Raw genomic sequence first — 24,506 nt, forward strand, 5'->3', positions numbered from 1 at the left:
ATTATTATAACACAGCCTTCATTAACCGGCACCTCCTTTCGGGACACTGACCAGCATATACTAGTGACAGCTGTTATAAATGTGCTATGGATCATGGTAATATACAAACCCCAACTCCGATGAAGTTGGGACGTTTGGTAAACAGTGAATAAAATCAAAATGCTATCATTTTCAAAACATTCAATCTATTCATTAGATGGAGAATAGTGAAAAGACAACATATTAAGTGTTAAAACCGAGAAAAAATATTGTTTTGGGGGACATATGTACTCATTTCTAATTTGATAAATCCAACACGTCTCAAAAGAGTTGGGACGGGGATCAGTGAAATTTAGTAAACATCCAAATAAGATAAAACAACAAAGAAGAACATTTCAAAATGAATTGTACTGACGGACAATATAGGTGTCCAGGTATAAGATCATCACAGAGAGGCTGAGTCACTCAGAATTAAAGATGCAAAGGGAATAATTACCATAGTTATTACATACATTTTTGAATTCCCTTTGATTTACCACGATTGAGTGTATATAAGACATATTTTTGTTAATAAAATCATTGTATAGGTTCATGACATCATGAAATATATATTGGCTGTAGTCTCACTCTAATTCCTGGAGTGCTAGAGCTATTGAAAATTTACCATATTAAGAATGCTTAATGCATGAAAATGATACAGGGGTGTAACATTCTCCTAAGCACCTGAGCTCACTTGAAATAGACCCAGAAGACATGGGAAACTGTCCTTTGCTTACAGAAGACAGCAGAAGTTGTAGAAGTCCATTCTTTTTGACAATAATAGAGCATTGCACATCCTGTGCTACAGTAAAAATGGACCATCCAACTTGTGTTAGTGCTAGCTTCAAAAGTCAGCCTCCATGATGGCATGCGGGTGCAGTAGTGCATTGGTTAAGATGTTCTCACTCATCTGTAGAGTTAAATACAGTGCTGAATGGTATAAATGGGTTTTAAACAGCATGAAAAGCCACTCATGCATTATATTTTGAAGGGAGATCTTCGATTACTGCCACATAGTAAGGTCAAATTGCATTCTCTACTATGTTTTAACAGTTTGGCTCCATCATAAGGACCAGCAGGTGATAAAATGGTGGGTTTTTGGTCAAGACCTGTCACACTGTAAGCACTACAGAAAGGAAAACATTGCAAAACATGACAAGGAATACACCCACCATTTAAGCTGGTGAAATCATGTCCAAGATAGGAATTAACACAGTTTTTTTATATTAAATCATCTCATCGGTTAATGTATTTAACTGTTAAGTGTTGTCTTTTGTTTTGTTTTTAGTCTTCCTCGACATTTGCTGCCATTTATTGTCCCCGTCCCAACTCTTTTGAGACGTGTTGGATTTATCAAATTAGAAATGAGTACATATGTCCCCCAAAACAATATTTTTTCTCAGTTTTAACACTTAATATGTTGTCTTTTCACTATTCTCCATCTAATGAATAGATTGAATGTTTTGAAAATGATAGCATTTTGATTTTATTCACGGTTTACCAAACGTCCCAACTTCATCGGAGTTGGGATTTGTACAGTATGTAGTCATTGAAATGAGCATATTTCCGAACATGATTAAGGTCCTGTCTTTCAAAGCAGCATCACTAGGTCATGTAACTAGGTGTGGTATGTTGTGTCTGTTACCCCCAACAACTTCATAATGTCATGTAGCTAGGTGTGGTACAGAAAGACTTATGTGTTACTTTCAACAATACCACAAGGCCCTGTTATATTATCTCTAGACATTAGACTGTCAGCTGAAATACTATAGGATTCAGTGACTCACTGTATGATGATTGTGTCTGTGAAAAGACAAACTGATTGGAATTATTACATATTATTACATATTGAGAAAAGCAATGACCGTGAAATGAAAATGCTGTCCAATTATGTCCTTGTCAACTTTTACAAATTTCAATTATGGCCTATGAAAAATGGTTTTAGATCTACCTGGCGTAATGCCTAATGCATTTTTCCCCAACTCAGTGGTGCAAGGTAAACAAGACAACACTTTCCTCCCTAGCAGCAGTGTGCTACACTTGGCTCACTTGAAAAAGAGGCTACAGCCTCAATGTGAAATAGAGGAGAAATAAATCAAATCAAATAAATCCCCTTCCCTTTCGACTTGGCAATATGACAATATCGTTATCATGGTAGAAAAGTGTCTATCGTGCCATTTCTCCTCTTTCTCTTTCTCCTCTTTGTCCTGTTATCCATTGCTACAGTAGTGTACTAATACTATAATATTGTCAATATTACAATAATATACTAATATACAATTTTATATAATTCAATACCATTTTGTGTTGTCATTATGCATGCCCTAAGTTCATAATTCATATGACTGTAAAAAGACGGATAAAAAGATTCATTTTAAAGAAGCGTGGTTTTGCGACATGACACTAAAAGAGAAAATAAAGTGAATACCTAAAGAAGTAGGTAATTGTGATGTATTGTGATATCGTTTTTGTGATGTAATGAAATCCATATGGTTTTTTTTCCTATATCACCCAGGCAGGGAAGCTGACAGTGGGGAACAAAGGGGTCAGTTGTCCTGGGCCCAGAGAGAGAGGGGCCCAGAATTCGGTCCTCATTACATTGTATGTATTGGATGGAGGCCCTCTCAAATGGCTTTGTCCCAGGCCCGGCAAAAGCGGTCAGCGGCCCTGCACCCAGGACTAGTGCCCTGTGGTGACACTTGAATAGCATGGCGCTAAATGAGAGAGCCATTATTAACACACAAAAACACGCCGTCACTGCACTGTGTGCTGTGGCTGTCTGCAATTAGTGGGGAACTGTAGGTTTGGCGAAGGCATCCTTAGGGCTTTGGTTCCTGGAGAGTAGCTTTTAAGTGGGGGGGGCCCAAGGGGCCACTGCAGGTGATGTAACTTACCTTGGCCAGGTAGTGCTAGCGTGGGGCCAGGTCGTACCTGTAATCAGGTGCCTGGGGTTGCGTAAGGTGTGTTGTCACAGCGGGTTATCATCACCTGTTGCCTAGTAACATCAACAGGGGGATTTACCTGGCGTCGTCTGCAGGGAATGAGTTCCGGGCCACAATAGATGTGTTTATAATTGTGTGGGGGGCAAGGGGCCACTGCAGTGTGTGTGTGTGTGTGTGTGTGTGTGTGTGTGTGTGTGTGTGTGTGTGTGTGTGTGTGGGGGGGGGGGGGGTTGTGAGAGGATGAGAGACAACGAGAACATAGATGGGTACAGATAACACGAGAAGGCCCATGCAGCTGTGAGTATGTGTGGTTGTGCATATGCCCTTGATCCATAAGCTTAGTCCAGTTTGACACAGTGACACTTCAGATTGAGAGCGAGGGGTGGGGGAAGTGGTAACTTGATCCTGACTGATCATGGGGCTGACCTACACCAGCCATGCAATGATCTCTATTGACGAGTATTGATCTTACTGTCAGAAGGATGACCTACAATATCGGTGTCTGTGCATTTAATCTGTGAAGTAGATTACCGGTATGCCACCTCATTATAGCCCATTGACTAACAGTGTGTGTGTGTGTGTGTGTGTGTGTGTGTGTGTGTGTGTGTGTGTGTGTGTGTGTGTGTGTGTGCCACCCATGCTATACGTATATCAGGCACTGGCTAAGTATTGATCACCTATTGATGCATATTGATCTTGCTGTTGGAACGCTGCCCTAATCTTGTTCAGGATCAGGATTAGGATGTTCAATATCTCTTAGAGTAGATCTTACGTACCATATTGTTATAGCCTACTCAATATAAGCTTAACAGGGCCAAATAGATTCAAAGGGATTCACAGAGAATGGTCTCGCCAGCAATGCAAATGAATGTCCTGATTTGCGTACAATACATCGTGAAGGCCTGTAAAGTGTAGTCCCGAAATCTGTCTGTGTGTAGGTATGCTCTACCTGGCACTCTGTGTTTCTAACCTGAAGATTAGGCTGCTAGGTGTGTTTTTATTGGGAAAGTGTGTGTCTGTGTTTGTGTGTGTGTGTGCTACACTGTACTGCCAAGGCCTAGGCTACCTCTGTGGTGGTGAAGCTTCTCTCTGTCTGTGTGTGTTCCTGTGGTCTTTCTCAACAGTGTCATTTCCTGATGTATTGTGTGCCGCTTGCCCTGACTCTGCTGGACTGAATGCTACAGTCACGTTTCTGCTATTTGTGTGTGTGCCTTCATGTATTTCTGCCATCACCAACCTAACCTCTGTACTATCTTGTAGTGCTTTTGTAATCTTTGCTTGCTTACTTCACTATGACCTCTGTGATACTAGCTATTTCATCTTTTTGGTACTATTGTCCTAAACTCTTTCATACTAACTTGTTGGGAGCTGAACTCTGTCTTGCATGGGTGTCTATGGTGTTGTCCTAAACTCTCTCAGGCAATATGTGTGGAACTGACTCTGCCTTTGTATCTTGTACTGTCCTAAAACTGTGTGTTGTGAAATTGTTTGGTCCTGAACTTTCACCTCTGTGCTTGTGTGTATGGCCGTGACCTGTGGTATGTGGTTCAGGCCTCTGTGCTTGTTGTCTGTGCTGCTGGCCATTGTGATCTGTGGTATTGACTTTAGCATTGGTGCATCACTAACTTCTGTTGAACTGCTGCGGTTGTTTACCTGCACTGCACCTGCTTCCCAATTGATTGTGACTAGTGATGCAAATGATCTATTAAGTGAATTCATTAATTGTTAGTTGATTGACCTTATCGATCGACTTACGATTAATTGATGAGCTGCATTTTTTCCCTCAAATCTCAATGTTTCCCTAAAAAAGGATTAAATCTAAAAAATGTATTTAAAAATGAAACAAAATGCTACATTTCAATTAGAATAATAGGAAAAGTTTGGAGGGCTACAGCGTTTTTGGAGTCAACAGTCGGCTATTCGCCCAGGCTAGTCCGAAGGTGCTCTTTGGTCAAAAAATTGGATGCAAAAGAAACGAAGTATCCAAGGTACTCTTCCCAAAAAAGTTAAAATAGCTTGCTACATGCTAAATGCTACATTTCAATTATTTTTTTTTTTTGTTAATTTAATTTTTATCTAATCCAAAAGTGATTGAAATATTCCCACCCCTTGTTACACTTGACAGTGGAGTTGGCGATTAATAGTTTTTTTTTTTTTTAATTGATTAATGATTTAATTGACTAAATCAAATAATTGTTGACATGACAATTGTTGACTAGTTGTGACTATAACACTCATTGTGTTTGTGAAGTGCATTATACTGCTACACTTCTTCCTTTCCTGCTGCCCTTGTGTGTCCGTTGTGTGTCTCTGGCCTGACTTTGATTTGTCTACACACTGTGCTGCTAGACTTCTGATGCTGTTTTGTGCTGTGTGTTTCTGGCCCTTGTGTGCTTGTGAGCTCTGTAATGTTCTGCTAAATCTGTCTCTGCTGTCCTGACCTGTATAGCGTGGTGCTGATCCATGTGCAGCTTAATCTGTCCCTGTGGTAGCGGCCCGACCTGTATTGTATTGTGTGGTGTGGTGCGGCTGATACTGGCCGTATAGCTGTTCTGTTGCTGCTGGTGGTGTGCTTGATAACTTTGCAGTGCATGAGGCTTCATGTTTTTAATACCCTGCCATATAATCTCACTATCGCTCATGCACTCAAATGCTTTCAACCCCTGTCTCTCTGTCTTTCCAATGCTCTATTTGTCTGTCTGTCTGTCTTTCTCTCTCTCTCTCTCTCTCTCTCTCTCTCTCTCTCTCTCTCTCTCTATCAAACTACATGGTATTTATTATAGAGGAACAACAACTCTAATACAATGCACACAGTTGAGCAGATAATAGTCTAGGCCAGTGTCTCTCAACCTTTTTTGAATAAACGCCCCAAGGAGGACCTTATCATGAGTCTCCCAACACCCCCCTTAGTATTAAAAAATAAAATGGGATAATGCCCCGCAATAGCAACTAAGCACCGCCCCCTCTCAGCTGTATCCTTCTCAACGCCCCCCTGGGGTGGCTGTAGAGCCCCTGTTGAGAAACATAAGTCTAGTCCTACATGGACACCAGTAGTGTATAGTGCTAAATTGTCAGCAGTGCAGCTTCTGCTATGATTGCTATGCTATCAGTGCAGCATGTAATGCTTATGCTCTATGGATTAAAAACTTCCGTTGTTGTATAACAGGGTCAAAGACGAGACGTGCATTTTTTTTGTTCCGCACTCATTTAACTATCAAAAAAGTAAATTAATGAATTTTGAATGTTATGCTGATAAACAGCATAGTCTGTTTTCTCATTCCAGTAACATTTAAAGAAAAATAATTGTCAATGTATGTGTGAAATAATCTCATAAAGTGCAAAAATGTCATTCAGTGTAATGGTCCGAACTTAAAAATCATCAATACATCCTTGAATAATTATGCAAAATGATGAAAAAAATATTTTTTCACTCTCTGGGCATAATTCTAGAAGTGTTCTTGTTATTGTATTAGAAGCACGTTTCATTACCATTTTGTTTTGATATTCAAATCATCTGGGGACTTTTGTCCGGATTTTCAATTCCTTAGATATCATTCAGTGTAATAAGATCAACATGGTGCTTTTAAATCATAATAAAAAGTGATAGTCACACAACAATATGTGACCCCTAGGGACCCCTTAAGTGATGATGCAAAGGAAGAGTCTTGTTCTTCAATAGTCGAAAATTCTGTATTTTTATCTTGTGGTAACAGCGTCCACAAAAACAGATGTCATTCAGTGAAATGTCAAAAAATACTTTTATACTCAGATATTCATCCAAACAAGCATATTTTCTAAATAGACATAGTAAACATTGTGGATCAAAGTCATTGTTTGATGTAGGTGACTAACTGTGTGCCTGTAAAAAGGTAAAAATAAGGTGAAAAGTATTTGGTCGTCCTTCAGTGTAAGAGATGTCATTCAGTGACATGCAGTGTACGGGCCATTTCATTCAGTGTAATCAGTTCATAGTTGTATATTAAGAATCAAAACGTTGCAATATTACTATAAGATACAATAATATGATGATACTACTTGAAATTATGACTTTTATTGTTATTTCCATTACAACCTTGTTATTACCATGCAGCAACCATATTACTGGGTAGATTCTGGGATTTTGGAAGTTGTACATGAATTATCAGAACACCCTAATCGAGATCCCCGAAATATGCAGGTCAACAGACAACATTTTCTTTTTTATTGTTATAGGCCTAAGTAGTAGTAGCCTACCTCTAAGCTTGTGATCTTGGAAGTTCTTCAAAACACGTTTTAATGCCCCAATATTAAGTAAAATACCAATTATTTGACGGCATCTATTTCTGTTGTCACTCATTCAGGACGTTGAGTACTGTAGTATGATGGTAACAATATGATGGCAATGAAAAGTAGCTGTTTATATAGGCTTTTTTGCCAAGGCATCATTCAGTGTAATAGTTGTGGTCATTCAGTGAAATGCACATTTTTATGTGAAAATAAAGTCAAATTCTTACAAAACTTATTTGTTTAGCACAACACATGCGGGGGCATACAACAAATGAATAATTGTGTATTTTAAACTGATTTTCTCTTCCGTGTAAAAACTTCTTAAAGCCAAATGGGTGATATGCACTCGGTGAAAGACTACAAACACTGCAAAAACTATTTGCAAATTCCTTTTACTAGAAATGTTTAGGTTTGATGAAGACCTTAAATATAGCCCTTTACTATGTTATGTAGCTTATTTCAGTTTTTTAACGTCATCTATATGTTTTTTTCATTATCAACTGTTTAACACCGTATTACACTGAATTACATTTTATGGGTAAAAATGGGGTAAAAATGCATGTTCCTTACTATTTTCTGAACAGAAAATAATAAACTTAATCCCTCTACACTCCAATGTACCCAAAAAAGTTGAAGAACGGTGTCAGGGAACAGTTTCCTGAAAACCCTGTTTCGTCTTTGACCCAACAGTAAAGTATAATGGAAGTATAAGTCGGTGGGAGACGTGGCGCCTTGTTTTTTCGTAACATTGGTTAAAAACCTACAAAACTGGTATTTTTCCTCTTAAAAACAAATGTCAATAAAGAAGATGTGGTACATTATGTTTCATATTAGTCTTAGATGAGAAGAAACATTTTTGTTAAGATTTATGTAAAGGTTTATATGTCAAATATCCTGCGGTGTGACTGTAACATTAATGAAACCTGGAATATAATATATATATAAATTAACCAACAACATGTTGAATAATGTATGAAGCATTTGGCATGATTGCATAAATATTAACTTTATATTAAGATATGTGAATGTGAAAAAAACTCAAGACAGTAATATTAACTACAAGTTCAATTTCGTAACACAAATTGCGTCCGGTGGGGTGACATGTATGTCAATGTTTGTGAACGGGCAGCTGCCAGGCCAACTACAAGGGTCTTAAAGACTGGCTCCTAACCAGTCAGTACCTCAGTTATTGGAGAGTGCTGTGGAAGTTTAAGGTGACTCTTAACCTCTTAATATGTCTTCATATTGCAATGTTTCTGTCACGCAATGCTTACGTTCATTTTATGGTGTCCTGTGGTGTGACTGCTCTTATAGAAATGAAAACACATATTAAGATTTAACACAATATCATTATCAAGTTAGCATGAGCTCAGATGTCTGTCATACAGTATATACAAAAGGATTAAAATGGCCATAATGCAGTGAATTTCCTGTGGTGCGACTTCATTTTCCTGCGGTGTGACATGCCTATGCAATGTGTTGATGTAGGACACATTTTCCCAAAAAAGGCAAAAATTAGGCGAAATTCCACAGACCACTAAGTGCTTTATTTTTTTCTATTTTTTTTTCCAATTTTTTCCATCAATTTTTTCAGGAATTGGAAAAACTGTTTTTTTTTGTTGCCGTTACGCCCTTAAATGTCAACCACCCAAGTATTGTGTAACGGCATTACAGTTGCAGCATCATAATATCTGTGTTCAACAGATGGCGAGCCATCCTCCAACTTGCATCCAATGCAAAAGCACACACACACACACACACACACACACAGACACACAGACGCACGCGCACACACACACACACACACACACACACACACACACACACACACACACACAGACGCACACACTGCCACGAACCCACTGAACCATGAGTTCCCATTTTGAGAAAGCCACAGGTTATAATTATGACACACACACACACACACACACACACACACACACACACACACACTGAGGAAAGTGTGCTCTTTTCTTCCCAAAATAACACAGGCTGTGAGGATAGGAAATGCCAAAAAAAAGAGACTGATTTAATCACAGGCAAACACATGTTTGGATACAGGACTTCACTAAGAGCTAAGAGCAGGCTCTCTCTGTAGTGGTGGTCGTGTTGGTCTTGAAAGCAGAAGTAAAAGTTTGTAATGGCCAGTGTGGAATGAGGCCAAACCTGTTCCTCTGAAAGCTACAGATTCCTGTTTTCTCTGGCACACGCCTGGCATGCATTACTCTCCACAGAGGGTGTGTGTGTGTGTGTGTGTGCGTGTGTGTGTGTGTGTGTGTGTGTGTGTGTGTGTGTGTGTGTGTGTGTGTGTGTGTGTGTGTGTGTGTGTGTGTGTGTGTGTGTGTGTGTGTGTGTGCGTGTGCCTGTGCCTGTGCGTGCGTGCGTGCAGCACTTGCTAAACAAAGCTTGAGTCCAAAAACAGGAGGCTGAGTCCTGTGTCCAGACTACAGAGCAATGTTTTGGCAGGAACAGGCGCACACAAGCACACACACACACACACACACACACACACACACACACACACACACACACACACACACAGACGTTCCGTGTCCACTCCAGTGGAACAGTAGCCGTGGCCAGAGTTCTGTTCTGGAACACAGTGACACAGTAATTGACATTAAATAGTCTCACTCCTGCTCCTTGCCAGCAAGCTCAGCTGATGGCCTCCACAGGCATCCAAGGTCATTCTCACCTGGTTGGCTTGCCCTGTGTGTGTGTCGGAAAACTTTTTATTACATTTTATTTTTAGGCTGTTGTTTTTTTCAGTGTAGGCACTGGGGTCAAGAGTATACATTTGCCACAATCATACATTTTTTCCCACTGTGTTGAGTTTCACTGTATTCTCCATCATAACACGACATAAACAACACAAATAGGCATCCCATATAACATACTTGAAGATCATGAAGGGCAAGTTCAAGTTCAAGTGTCCGAATGTAATGATGGGTCATTTCACGTGAAATCAGAAATTTTGGGACCCGACCGACACAGATTTCAATCATACTTGGTTCGCCTTTTTAGTAGCAAGGTAGATTTCACATGAAATGACCCTGATGTTAAACTCCACATGATGCATTGAGGATGACCAGGGCCAATGAAAAGCCTTCTCTTCTCTCCAGGTGAGAGGGGCAAAGCGTGGCTGTCAGGAGCACTTAGAGGCGGGCCTACCTAAGCTGCATGCTCATCACCCCGCTGCAGCCAATGGATGAGGGACAAGCACAGGGGGAGGAGCCAATGAGACGCAGGCAGGAAGTGGATCTCCTGTTCGACCACGCCCACCACATCTCCACACTGGGCGCGCTCAGTCCGGACCAAAACCAGAACCGGCTGATGGAAGAGGAGGCGGAGATGGAGGCGGAGCGTGGAACTCAGGGGCGGAGTCGGCTGTTGCAGCAGGATTCCGTGAATAACAACGAAGGCTGTGAGGTAGAGGAGGCAGAGGAAGAGGAAGATGAGAGCTCCAAGGTGGATGAAGAGGACAGCTCCAAGGTGGAGGAGGAAGGGGAAGGGGACAGCTACAGCGGAGCCTTCTCTCCAGATCTCGACAGCCAGAGCAGAGACTCCAACACTTACAGCCCCACAGGTAAAGCACACACATACTGCTCTTCCAGGGAAAATACTCAAATAGTAAACGTACAAAGCGGATTCCAAAAAAGTTGGGACACTTTGTATTTTGTGAATAAAATCAAAACGCTGGCATTTTCAAAACATTCAATATGTTAACAAGGTAGAACATTATGTACAGACAACAAATCAGTTGTTAAAGTGAAGCAGAATTATTTTTTTGAGGTAATTATGTGATCATTTAAAATTTCACCCTTGCAACAAATCCCAAAAAAGTTGGGACAGGGCCAATAAAATGCATTTTATATTAGATAAGACTAAACACAACACAAGGGAAGAGACTGAACAGTTAAATACTTTGACTGATGGCATAATTTCATTCAAAAATTAGATATTTTGATGTGTGAGACATGATTTCAGCAGCTCAACTGATAGATGTGTTCTTCAACTTGTTTACCTTTTTGTTATGCTTAATATGGGCATATCCTGACTGCAAGAAAACAATTTTGTGACCTGTTTACTCTTATGATGGAACCACACTGTTGGAACATAGTAGAGATTTAAATTTGCCACCATTAGGGGACAATACCTAAAGGCGGTGCTCCAAAATGTAATGCCTTGGTAGCTATGTTTGCTGTTTAAAGTCTGTATGTAGCAGTCAACAATCATTTTAATGCTCTACAGGGGTAAGAAGACCCTAACCAAGTCACCTCTGCACCCCCTTACCATCGTATATGCTGTCTTTCAGACTGACCACTAAATCAAGCTGAAGTATTCATTTTCTATATAACCTGGAGGGTGCATGACTCCATAATTTTCAAAAAGGATTAAATATTTTCCATCCTGTACTCAGAGGACAGTGTCACATGTCTCCTAGGTCCATAGAATGAGCTTTTCTGCATGCAACACTGTTTAATGTCTGCATCATGTGCATTAATCAAGTGTTGTGTTTACGGTCATTTTTTTGAGAGCTGTCATTGTTGGAGTGTCATAGTTTGCTTATTGACCACAAGTATGTCATGATCTCATAACTCATGCAATGATTACACAGAACTCTATATTACGGAAATAGGCCTTATATGCCTGCAATTTTGATAATTCAATCTTTCTGTGTAATAGATAAGTAATTAGTCCCTCAAAATCTTCGCTGCTGAGCGCCACAGCCTTTCTGTGATGGTATTTTAGTTGTGCATTAATGTTGGCAGTCAATATAGTTCCTTTTAAAATATTCTTCCTTGTGTTATTTTTAGAATTATCCAACTATTACAACATGTTTTGGCCCTGTCCCAACTTTTTTGAGATTTGTTGCATGGGTCAAATTTTAAATGATCACATAATTACCTCAAAACAATAATTCTGCTCAACTTTAACAACTGATGTGCTGTCTGTACATAATGCTCTACCTTATTAACATATTAGATGTTTTAAAAATGCCAGCATTTGATTTTATTCACAAAATACAAAGTGTCCCAACTTTTTTGGAATCCGCTTGTATGTCAACTACAGCCCCACATACTATACTAAAGGCAAAATACTCAAAACTACCTCAATTAGGTACTACGTACAGCCCCACAAGTAAAGCACACACGTACTGCCTCTCACAGGGAAAACACTCAACTAGTACCCGATTGCTGTAGAGTCCAATGACTACTGACCAATAGTCTTCTGTCCCACAGATAACTCATAGGGACAATCAAAATATCTTAACATGCACAAGTCATACATTTCTTACTTTCCCATGCAGACATAGACGTACTTAAGGTAAAGACATAGACAATAAGACATACAGATATTAAAGTGCAATGCTGGACAGCAGGAGACCTATAGAGAACATTCAAACTTAGTTTCACAAGATAGACATTCTGGAAAACACATTTTAACAATCAAAAACACTGCGCATTTGGGAGACGCAAGAAGTCGCTGCATCTACTGTACATGCACCACTTCACATGAGAAGCCTCAAATAGTTAGATACCTTCACTTACTGTACATCCTCACAGGTTAAGGCACACAAATGGTGCCCTCTCATAGGGCAACTCCTAAGAGTGCCCTCTCATAGGAAAAAAAACAATACAGGTGCGCACAGGTAGCAGCATACACTGCCCACTCACAGGGGAAATACTCAAATAGTGCCTCACTTACAATTCTGCCCCACAGATACAGTAAAACACACGCATGCTCCCTCTTATTGTCCTGAAAGGTGTACATGAAAAGTACATGAATACTCTCTTCCCTTAGACCCACAAGCAAAGCATACTTAGCACAGCTCCACAGAAATGATCCCCACATGCAAGAGGAGCTGCAGCCCAAATAAAAGTAACAATAAATAAACTTTTATTAAAAAGAAGACAAAAAACTGAGTTACAGACGTGTTTCGCAAATGATGTTAAAAGGCTTTTAGTCTTGCTATTAAAATGGACAACAAGCAATGCTGTTAGTGTTCGCCATGAAGGAGCTGCCTTATCTGACTCTGAGAAGCAGCACTTTTGGCCTCAGCGTGACCATATTAGGACAGGTCTGTTCACGCTTCACGTCGCTGCACATTCACAGGCCTCCTGCTCTACTTTATAATAAACCACAGCACAGGGAGAGATGACAGAGGAGCTGCTGTCACATAAAGCACAAAATCTAGATACACACAATTGCTGCAAAATGCACAACGCTGTCGCACATACATTATTACGTAGGCCGTGAACCAAGCATAAAAAAACTCTTAAGTTTGGGCATTATAAAAATGGCTTTGCAATGTAACCTGACAGCACGTATTGAACATATACATTTTTTTAAGTAAGCTACAACGAGTGACTGCATTGTGGGTTGTAAATGTTGGGTGCTCAAGACATTTTTCCTGATGTTCCTGTCATTCTGATCGGGAGTTTCTATAGTATGCTCGTGACATAGTTTTATCCCCCCTTATGTTTCAAGTTGATCTGTGTGCATGGCTGGACCACACAGACATTGCCTCTGCAATACCGTTGGAGTAGGTCAACCATACAGAAACGTACATGATGTCCAGGTGAATGTGGAGCATGCATAAAGCACACAAAGACACACACTGAGAGACACACACACACACACGCATGCACAAACACACACACACACACACACACACACACACACACACACACACACACACACACACACACACACACACACACACACACACACACACACACACTTTCCCAATACACCCACAACTAGCAGCCTAAGATTCAGGTCAGTAATACAGAGTGCAGGGTAGAGCACACAAACTTCCACACACACGCATACACACACATTTATTGGGAGCTGGAACAGGTAGAGCAGGTGAGTATTGCTATAGGTGTACATGCTATGCTGTACTATACAGCTTCTTCATCAGCAGCCACAGTGATAAATCATACTCCAAACTGAGAGGTGAAATGAACACGGTTAACTTCAACTCCAACTTCAACTTACATAAGCAGCCTGCCAGATAACAATGCTAGCCAGGTATGTACAGTGTCAGGTGTTAAGCAACTGTTGTACGTACTGCTTAGCATAGATACAGGGAAACTCAACATTGGTAAAGGCACTAGTGCCAGCATGTGAGGTGGAGTAAGTGTACATTTTATTATTATTATTATTAGTAGTAGTAGTAGTAGTAGCAGTAGCAGTAGCAGTAGTAGTAGTAGTATAACAAAATTACAAATCCCACAAAACAGGGGAGGAAGCAGGGGAGGGTCAGGGGAGACACGACTTAAGAAACATGCAGACACATAACAACAGAAAGAGCAAAATAATAGACAAAAAACACAAAAACAAACACAAGACAAAGCAAAAAGGGCTCTAGTGTCCCATGAAGTCCTTGATGGAGTCAGTCAGCCAACTTGCGCCAATAATCCATTTTGGTTTTTTGTTGCTCTATTGACTCTAGCTGTGGAGAGAGTTCCATATATTCAGTATAACGTCTAGAAACATGAGGCTCCAGTGCCGCATTGAGAGGTCCTGGGGGGGTTTCCATCATGTCGCTACCATCTTTTTGGCAGCAATTAGCCCCGCATAGATTTCCCACTGAGTTACTACAGTTACACAAAGAGGAAATAAGTCAGGATTAAAACACCCATGTGAACTGTCACATTGACATTGACACAATTTCTTCAAATATTAACTCCACTGCGAGTAGAAGGTGCCGTGAGAAAATTTTACTTGGCATTGAAGTGCGAAAGGATTTGTTTTCAAAAGTAGGCATTTCCAACTGTACGCTACAGTCAGTTTACATTTCCCTACATGTTGTGTCCGGTCGACACGTTAGCGGCTGGGTAAATTCAGACACACGTTTCAGAATTCAACAGAGTTCACCCCCTCCCACCGCCAGTAATTGTGTCTCAATGTGGCCATTCCAGACCCACTGTGTGAACGAGGTTAGAATAGTAAGAACAGGCCATGTCTCATTGATATGGTGCACACATAACATGGTAGTAGTGACCATGTAAAGACAGTCTTGATTGATTTTGATGAGATTACACAGAGCGCACGCATCTGCGTGCAGTATCTAATGCATGCAAAATTGATATATGGGTGGGAGACGTGACACCTTGTTTTTTCGTAACATTGGTTAAAAACCTACAAAACTGTTATTGTTCCTTGAAAAAACACATGTCAATGAAAGACGATGTGGTACATTATGTTTCATATTATTCTTAGATGAGAAGAACATTTTTTGTTAAGATTTATGTAAAGGTTTATATGTCAAATATCCTGCGGTGTGACTGTAACATTAATGAAACCTGGAATATAATATATATATAAATTAACCAACAACATTTTGAATAATGTATGAAGCATTTGGCATGATTGCATAAATATTAACTTCATATTAAGATATGTGAATGTGAAAAAAACTCAAGACAGTAATATTAACTACAAGTTCAATTTCGTAACACAAATTGTGTCCTGTGGGGTGACATGTATGTCAATGTTTGTGAACGGGCAGCTGCAAGGCCAACTACAAGGGTCTTAAAGACTGGCTCCTAACCAGTCAGTACCTCAGTTATTGGAGAGTGCTGTGGAAGCTTAAGGTGACTATTAACCTCTTAATATGTCTTCATATTGCAATGTTTCTGTCACGCAATGCTTAGGTTCATTTTATGGTGTCCTGTGGTGTGACTGCTCTTATAGAAGGAAAAAAAGTTTTTTATAAATGAAAACACATATTAAGATTAAACACAATATCATTATTAAGTTAGCATGAGCTCAGATGTCAGTCATGTATACAAAAGGATTAAAATGGCCATAATGCAGTGAATTTCCTGTGGTGCGACTTCATTTTCCTGCGGTCTTCATATTGCGCTGTTTCTGTCCCGCAATGCTTAGGTTCATTTTATGGTGTCCTGTGGTGTGACTGCTCTTATAGAAGGAAAAAAAGTTTTTTATAAATGAAAACACATATTAAGATTAAACACAATATCATTATCAAGTTAGCTTGAGCTCAGATGTCAGTGTATACAAAAGGATTAAAATGGCCATAATACAGTGAATTTCCTGTGGTGCGACTTCATTTTCCTGCGGTGTGACATGCCTATGCAATGTGTTGATGCAGGACACATTTTCTCAAAAATGGCAAAAAGTAGGTGAAGTTCCACGGACCACTAAGTGCTTTATTTTTTTCTATTTTTTTCCAATTTTTTCAATCAATTTTTTCAGGAATTGGAAAAACTTTTTTTTTTTTGCCGTTACGCCCTTAAACGTCAACCACCCATATACAAACATGATATGCACACGGCAAAGAATTCATGCAAGAATCGTGCCCGGGCACACATATCCGGCAGGGTCTTAAACTACATTTACTTACATACTTAAAAGGTGCGTTGTGTACATTTTTGGCCAGACTAGTTATCGCAACTATGCTGCTCATTTGAAACTGTGCTGCCTATTACCAAATCTGATCGATTCGTTAATATTTACTAATAAAACAATATTTACTAGTTTGACCAAAGCGCGGTAAGTTTTGCATTTATGAAAAGTGCAATTTTCCCAGTCATAATGAAATCTTAAATTTGATGGTGGTGGTAAAATTTGTGAATAATCAGCATGAATTCTGGAAATAAACTACCAAAAATCTTACACAGTGCACCTTTTTATGTGTATTATCTTTAATCATTGAAAATGATCAGGCATTGGTAATGCACACAGGACATGGTAGGAGTCGATCACACTACACTACACTACACTACACTACATTACACTACACTACACTACACTACACTACACTACACTACATTACAGTACGGTACATCTCCGCTCCCATGCTGCAGATTAGACATGACGGGGCAGGACCTTGGCTGCAGGCCTAATCCTGTACTCCCAGATACTAGTGTGTGTGTGTGTGTGTGTGTGTGTGTGTGTGTGTGTGTGTGTGTGTGTGTGTGTGTGTGTGTGTGTGTGTGTGTGTGTGTGTGTGTGTGTGTGTGTGTGTGTGTGTGTGTGTGTGTGTGTGTGTGTGTGTGTGTGTGTTTCAGCTAAGCTTTCGGGTCAAAAGAACAGTCAAATCTGTAGAATAATCCCAGTGATCCCAGGTGTCCACTGTGCATTTGGCAGATTTTTGTGTGTGCATGCCTGTGCGGGGCACAATGTCCATGTGGAGAGTGCTCTGTTTATTCTCTTCTAATGCTATACTGTACAGCTCTATTGAGGTAGCCAGCCAGCCAAGCTTTGTGTGTGTGTGTGTTCGTGTGCGTGCGTGCGTGCGTGCATGTGCGTGTGTGATGGGAAAGGCTGCAGGCGTATGCATAAAAATGCATGTGCCGCACACAGACAAAAACACATAGATGTGCACGCACACACACACAAACACAGAGACGCGCGCACACGCACACACACACACACACACACACACACACACACACACACACACACACACACACACACTGTCTGCACCTCTGCTGTGTTTACGATGCTCATATTTCATATTTCTGCTTTAACTACCCGCCTAGCTGCTATCAGTAAGACTGGGCGTATACACTGCACCGTTTTATATGCGTCTAATGCCCTGAAGCAATGGCAGCATTCCTCTTGGCTGGAGCTTCAGGATCTCCATTGCAAAACATTATTATCATTATTGTTACTATTATTATTATTACTGGGTCTTTATTTTCTACTACTACTGTATGATCTACTCTTTTACTTACAGGTGCCCTAATGTACTAATTTCCACTGTTAACACATTGCATGCCATGTTTGTAATGTTAAGGCTACAGTACCAGTGATGTAAACCATTTTCAAAATTTTTGAACAGCCACCAATAATACAGTAAGTATTAAGTAAGTAAGTTATAGACGTCCTTGACAGCCACAGAATATTTTGTGCTAGGCCTACAGGCACGTTTCATGGCTTGTTTAAAAGCTGAGAATCTCGGCTCTCCATACCTGACAACATGTTTCCAACTGCTTCACTTCCGAAGGTAGCCTATGCTGAGCCAGAGTAAGTTTAGCTATAGTAAAAACATGTTGTCACGTGATATGGCATTCAACGTGTTAATATTTTGCTTTACTGTGTGTAGAGGCGTTAATTTCCAATACTTACCGTATTAGCCCGAATATAAGACGATCCTGATTATAAGACGACCCCCCATTTTCAGGCTCATGTTTTGGGGAAAAAAGTTTTTTGAAGACTTAATTTTGTTTCACATTGGAAACTTTTCTCAAAATGCAGTTTTTAATTTGTTGGAAAATCTGAGGCTTTTTACAAAGAACAAATTTCACAATATAATTTTCATGGAATTTCCATGATATAAGACCACAGATACTCATATCCTTTTCCTTTCTTTACTCACTTCACCTGTCAAGCGCCAATAGGCACCTACAGGCTACAGCCGCCTGGGCCCGCCTGTTTAAAGTGCGACGCAACATAGCCTACACTCAGAGCATTAGTCTGCGCCAGCCAGGCAAGCAGTCCAGTAGAGATAGGCAATCTATTGTGCAATGCACAGATTTTGCGAAATGCTTAGTTGACAGCAATATCTAAACAGCAGCCGTCTCGCCAAATGGCCGTTCATTTTATGCATCCAAAGTTTTCCGTTGGACTGTAGAAACCGAACGTGACCAAAGGCAGATTGACGCATTGCACTTGAAACCCATGCGCTGCCTATCAGGACCACGTTGACATTAAAAGTCCGATTGATATTCATTTCGTACCAAGGGTAAAACTCCTAGTGATTTTATATGAACAAGACAATCTCTTACCCTAACCATTATTCTGTGTTGTTGCATCGTTGCGAGGCATATCGTCAAAGGCACCGCTTGTCAAAGGCGCCACTTTCTCGCGCACACATTGATTGGCTGATGACGGCATCCAAAACTTAGCCTACAGGTTGTTCGTCAAATCACCCTTCATTTCTTTAGTTTCTAGTGGTGTTGTCGGCTGACCAGAGAGAACGACCAAAGCTTTCCTGATGAGACTGTAAAACCAAACACAAATAAAAGCAGAGCAACGAGCCGCGATTGACTTGTGTTTTTCCCCTTGCACTGTCGTCCGCATCGCGTTGACATTGACAGTTGATAGACGTGCGGTGCAACAGTCATAACGAAACAAGCATCTGCAAATTTGATATGGACAAAACAGTCTCTTAACCCATCCATTATTGAGTTTTGTGGCATTGTTGTGAAGCATTTAATGGCCGCATTCAGGTTAAGTTTATTTATTTTTTATTATTATTATTTTTTTTAAAACTTTTTTCTCTAGCGCGCGGAAATAAGACGACCCCCCTTTTTAGAGTACTATTTTTATAACAAAAACCACGTCTTATATTCGGGCCAATACGGTACTACTTATTACTTACACCTAACATTACTATATGTGTTGCTAGCAGTAGCACCCCTCCTCCCTATTATTTTTTTGCCCTGTTATTTTGTACCTTTGGGGGTTCTTAGGTCTGCTAGCGTGCATGTGTGTTTGTGTTTGTGTTTGTGTTTGTGTGTGTGTGTGTGTGTGTGTGTGCGTGCGTGCGTGCGTTTGTGCGTGTGTGTGTGTGTGTTGACGTCAGGGAGTGCGTCTTGTCCCTGGCGGGGCCTAGTCATCATGGTTGTAGTCTCCTGGTGGTCACTGTGGTAACTGTTGCTAATCACCCTGAAGCTGACCAAGTGCATGCTGAGTTGGAAAGGTCGGAAACACACACACACACACACACACACACACACACACACACACACACACACACACACACACACACACACACACACACACACACACACACACACACACACACACACACACACACAGTGAATTTAGTCTGAAGCTCTCTCTTCTTCCGTACATTAGTTAAAGCAGCTCAGATCCATATTTCTCTCGGTGCCTGATTTCATTTGGCTAATGTGAAGCTACGCAGAGCCGCGTGTGCGTGCATGCATGTGTGGGCCCTGGAGGGTCATACTTTATGTGTGTTTGTCATTAGTGTTTTGAAGAGCAAGACAGAGAGAGTGTGGCTGTGTGTTATGTATGAGAGAGTGCAGCATTCTGTAGCTAACATACATGCCATTCCACTGTCTTACACACACACACACCCCAAAGCTGCCCATCCCACCCCCGCCTTCGGCCCAGAAACTGCCTTGCGCACTGCTGCTTTTCCTACTGTTGTCACAAGAGGTTCATTTAGCTGTAAGCGGTTCTGCTCCACAACAAAGCACTTTTCAAGTTAAAAGCAATCATTCTTGCTGCTAGGGATGCAAACGATCAATGCATTAATCGATTAAAAAACATTAATCGCAATTAATCGACAATTCCCATCGACAAGAGACCCAGGTAAAATGGGCATGTGAAGAGTGTGTGTGAAGAGGGGTGTGAATAGTGGGAATATTCAAATCACCTTTGGATTAAAGAATTGAAATAGAATTAATTTAAATGTGGTATTTTTTCTCAATTTTTAATACATTTTTTTTAGATATACTTTTTTCCCAAAAGACTTTTGTGATTTCGGGGGGGAAACGCCACTTATCAATTAATCGTAAGTCGATCGATAAGGCTATCAACTAATGATTAATGAATTAATCGATAATTTGCAACCCTACTTGCTGCACATCTGTGTTGACTAAGATGACTTGGCTGAATCATAGACTTGACAGGTTTAGGATCTCCACAGACTTCTTCTTTTATTACTACTGCTAAGCTGTTTGTATTGTATTTGTTGTTACTGAGAAGGTTACTTGTTGTGCGTCTTCACTTGGGCAAGGTTCAAATAGTTGAAGGGGTATGCCACTATTTTGGGGCTTAATACAGTCAAAATCGTTGGCTGGGGTTTATAAAGGTGGTTAAGTGTCTTATTTTTCATGTAAGCCGTTGTCTTGCTTTAAGACAAGTTAAAAGAGGGAATATGTCGCTAAGCTAGTGAAAGTCAATGGATCCGTGTAGCATGCTACAATTTTAACTGTATTAAGCCCCAAAATAGTGGCATACCCCTTTAAGAATATATTGCATTGCATTACATTACTAAATCTTGTCCTGTCCTGGACTTTTATGTCCTTTCTTGTCTACACATTGTAGTAAAAAAGCTGCACTCCCGGATCAGTTTCTTGTAGTTTTAATACTGGGTTAGCATGGTAGACAGACAGACGTTTCGGCCTAAGCCTTCTTCAGCGTCTTTCTGAAGCTGAGGCTTAGGCCGAAACGTCTGTCTGTCTGCTATGCTAACCCAGTATTAAAACTGCAAGAAACTGATCCGGGAGTGCAGCTTTTTTACTACACATGAACTTTGCTGTTTGCTCGCACCCAAAGACCTTGTAAGAAACTTTTCGGAGTTGAGCGCACTTTCTCTACTAAAAATTGTCTACACATTGGACAGTGAAAATTCCAATGGCATTATAATTTCTATCTAAATTAACACGTATGCGAAGACATGACAATAACAGTCAGCTTTGTTGTCAATTGACACCAATTAAGCCTGTTAGACTGTTTCTGCCTTAATATTGGTGTCAAATTCATTAAAATGCAGTTCTGGGGTTCTGCCAGTGCTGGGGTTCTGCCACACTCAAGTTTAATTAAAATATGTGTCAGTTGAGCTCCAAATGTGTCTGATTTCAGGTGAAATGTGACCCCACAGCAACACTAGTCTATCTCCATGTGAATAGCTGGCATGCCTGTGCTGTCTCGGCTGCCTGAAGTGTAGTGTAAAGCCTCTGGTGCTGATGCTTCTGCCATCAGATAGCCCAGGGCAGATAATCTGCATGCATTTTCTCATGTCACCTGGTCGCTAGCTAATTGGAGCATTGTTTGTGTCACAAGGATAAACCTGTGTGTGCGTGTGCGTGTGCGTGTGCGTGTGTATGTATGCGTGTGTGTGTGTGGGCGCGTGCCTGTGCGCGTGTGTGTGTGCATGCTAGTGTGGCATGTGCACGAGCGCCTTTGTGTCCAGGTAACATCTGCATGCAGCAATAAAGGTGAAGAGGCAATCAAGAACATTCCAGAGGCACACTAGCACTGGCCACTGCCTATATAGCCTGCGTTGTGGTTGTTATTTCCAGCAGAACTAGCTCATACACATGTCTCATACACATAACACACACACACATGGCTCGCACACACATGTGTCTGATGGTATATAGACACACACACACACACACACACACACACACACACACTCACATTAACACACACACACACACACACACACACACACACACACACACACACACACACACACACACACACACTCACATTAACACACACACACACACACATTAACACACATGCACACATTAACACACATACACACACACCTGGCTGACTTTAAGCCCTCTTCTTTGGCTCACCCGCTACTGCGTACCTGATTATAGGTTAAATCTTTGTGTTTTGTAGACAGATGGGCATTTACAAGATTGTGTGTGCGTGCGTGCGTGCGTGCGTGCGTGCGTGCGTGCGTGCGTGCGTGCACACATATTTATAGGCCGTGTAGAGCAGGATCTTATGTGATGTGAGATGAAGGAGTGGAGGAGGGGATAGGAATTCCCCCTGGGTAAACATTAGAGAGGTCCTTTGCTATATGTTCTAACATGCACCTTTGTGTTCGTGTGTGTGTGTGCGTGTGTGTGTGTGCATGTGTGCGTGTTTGTGTGTGCATGTGTGTGTGTGCAGGTGTGGAGGAGCTGGTGAGCAGTCCAGAGGAGTGTGTGTTGGGAGGCGTGGAGCAAGAGGAGGAGGAGGGCCATGTGGAGAAGGGGGATGGAGGTGGTGCTGAGAGGCTGAGGGGGGCTGAGCTGCCTTGCTACCCCCCTGACAACACTCTGGACCTGGGGGAACACCTGGACCACTCCCTGCTGCCACAGCGCCTCCACCAGGTCTGCCTTTTTTTTCCTCTTTCTCTCTTTTTCTGCGGCTTTCTTTCTTCACACACGTGCGTGTGCATGCTCACACAGTAACAGAATTAATAATATAATATAATAATAATAATAATTGTATTTGGATCACTGTATCATACAAGGGATGCAACTCAAAGTGCTTAACAAATGAGAAAAATAGAACATAATTGTCAACGGGTCAATGTAGGTTAGGACCGGGATTCTTAGATGCGTAAGGTCGATAGTGGCTGGGNCTAGCATAAGTCATAGTCACACAGAGATTGGGCGCTCAGATGCGGCCCCTGGTGGCATCAGGGGTGAGGAAAATTGGCAGTGAGAGAGGGACAGGTGCATGGTGGAATACCTGAGGCTGGGTAGGGTAGAGTGCGTCACATACACACACACACACACACACACACGCACACACACACACACACACACACACACACACACACACACACACACACGCACACACAGTCATACATACTCACACTCACACACTCACACAGTCATACAGTCATACACACTCACACAGTCACACACACAAAAGACAAATGCATACTAATACTAACCATCTTCTTTTGCACTATTCATCTCTCTGTCGGTGTGTTACACTTCACCTTCCTCCATAACCTCCACCAATGGCAAAAAACACCACTAAAGATGTACTTTAATTTCAAGACATTGATAGTTGTATTTGCCATACTTCTATATTATAAACAGAAGTTGGTTACAATCAATATACGTATACTACAGTACATAATACAATGCTTTTATTTGTCACCTCCACTCACATCCTCTGTCTGTTTCCTCGTTTCGCCTCTCTCACTTCCTTAAATAGACCTGCCCTGTGCTGTATCATTCTGTGCTGTAGCTTTCTCTCAAACACACCACTACCACCCATTTCCTTTTACCATTTCAACATTCTAGTCTCTGTGTCCCTCTTTCTCTCTCCATCTCTCTCTGTCTACCTCTGTCTTCCTGTATCTGTCTATCTCTGTGTCTCTCCATGTGTCTGTCTCTTCCTTTGTCTCTCACTCCATCTGTTTTCTGCATCATGTCTATGCATTGTTGTCTACTATCTCTCTGTGACATTATCACTTTCCCCCTCTCTCTCTCTCGCGCTCTCGCTCTCGCTCTTATTCTCATTCTCGCTCGCTTGCTCTCGCTCTCTATCTCTCTGTGCTGTACATCTGTGTTCTGCATCATGTCTGTGTATTGTCTGCCATCTCTCTGTGACCTTATCACTTTCCCTGTCCCACACAGCCTCTTCAACACAGCAATATCTCCATGTCACTCTGTCTCAGCATTCTGTTCTGGAGATCCAGAGATGGATTGGAGGGGGTGGGTGGGGTCAGTATTGTCATGTGTTTGCATTGGCCCCCAGAGGAATTCCAAGTAGACGATGGAACGCTGTCACAGGTTCCAG

At 41.1% G+C, this 24,506-nt stretch overlaps 1 protein-coding gene across 1 annotated transcript in view; it reads left to right on the forward strand.

Annotated features, from left to right (window-relative positions):
• Positions 1 to 24,506, forward strand: part of cnsta (consortin, connexin sorting protein a) — a 76,534-nt gene that overhangs the window by 3,372 nt on the left and 48,656 nt on the right. Inside the window, exons 2-3 of the mRNA XM_063183836.1 lie at positions 10,349 to 10,812; positions 22,875 to 23,077. Coding sequence (XP_063039906.1) covers positions 10,407 to 10,812; positions 22,875 to 23,077 — 609 coding nt within the window. The 5' untranslated portion in view covers positions 10,349 to 10,406. The remainder of the gene's footprint in view (positions 1 to 10,348; positions 10,813 to 22,874; positions 23,078 to 24,506) is intronic.

This window comes from Engraulis encrasicolus, chromosome 19 (genome assembly GCF_034702125.1).
Source record: "Engraulis encrasicolus isolate BLACKSEA-1 chromosome 19, IST_EnEncr_1.0, whole genome shotgun sequence".
NCBI classification, from domain to species: Eukaryota; Metazoa; Chordata; class Actinopteri; order Clupeiformes; family Engraulidae; genus Engraulis; species Engraulis encrasicolus.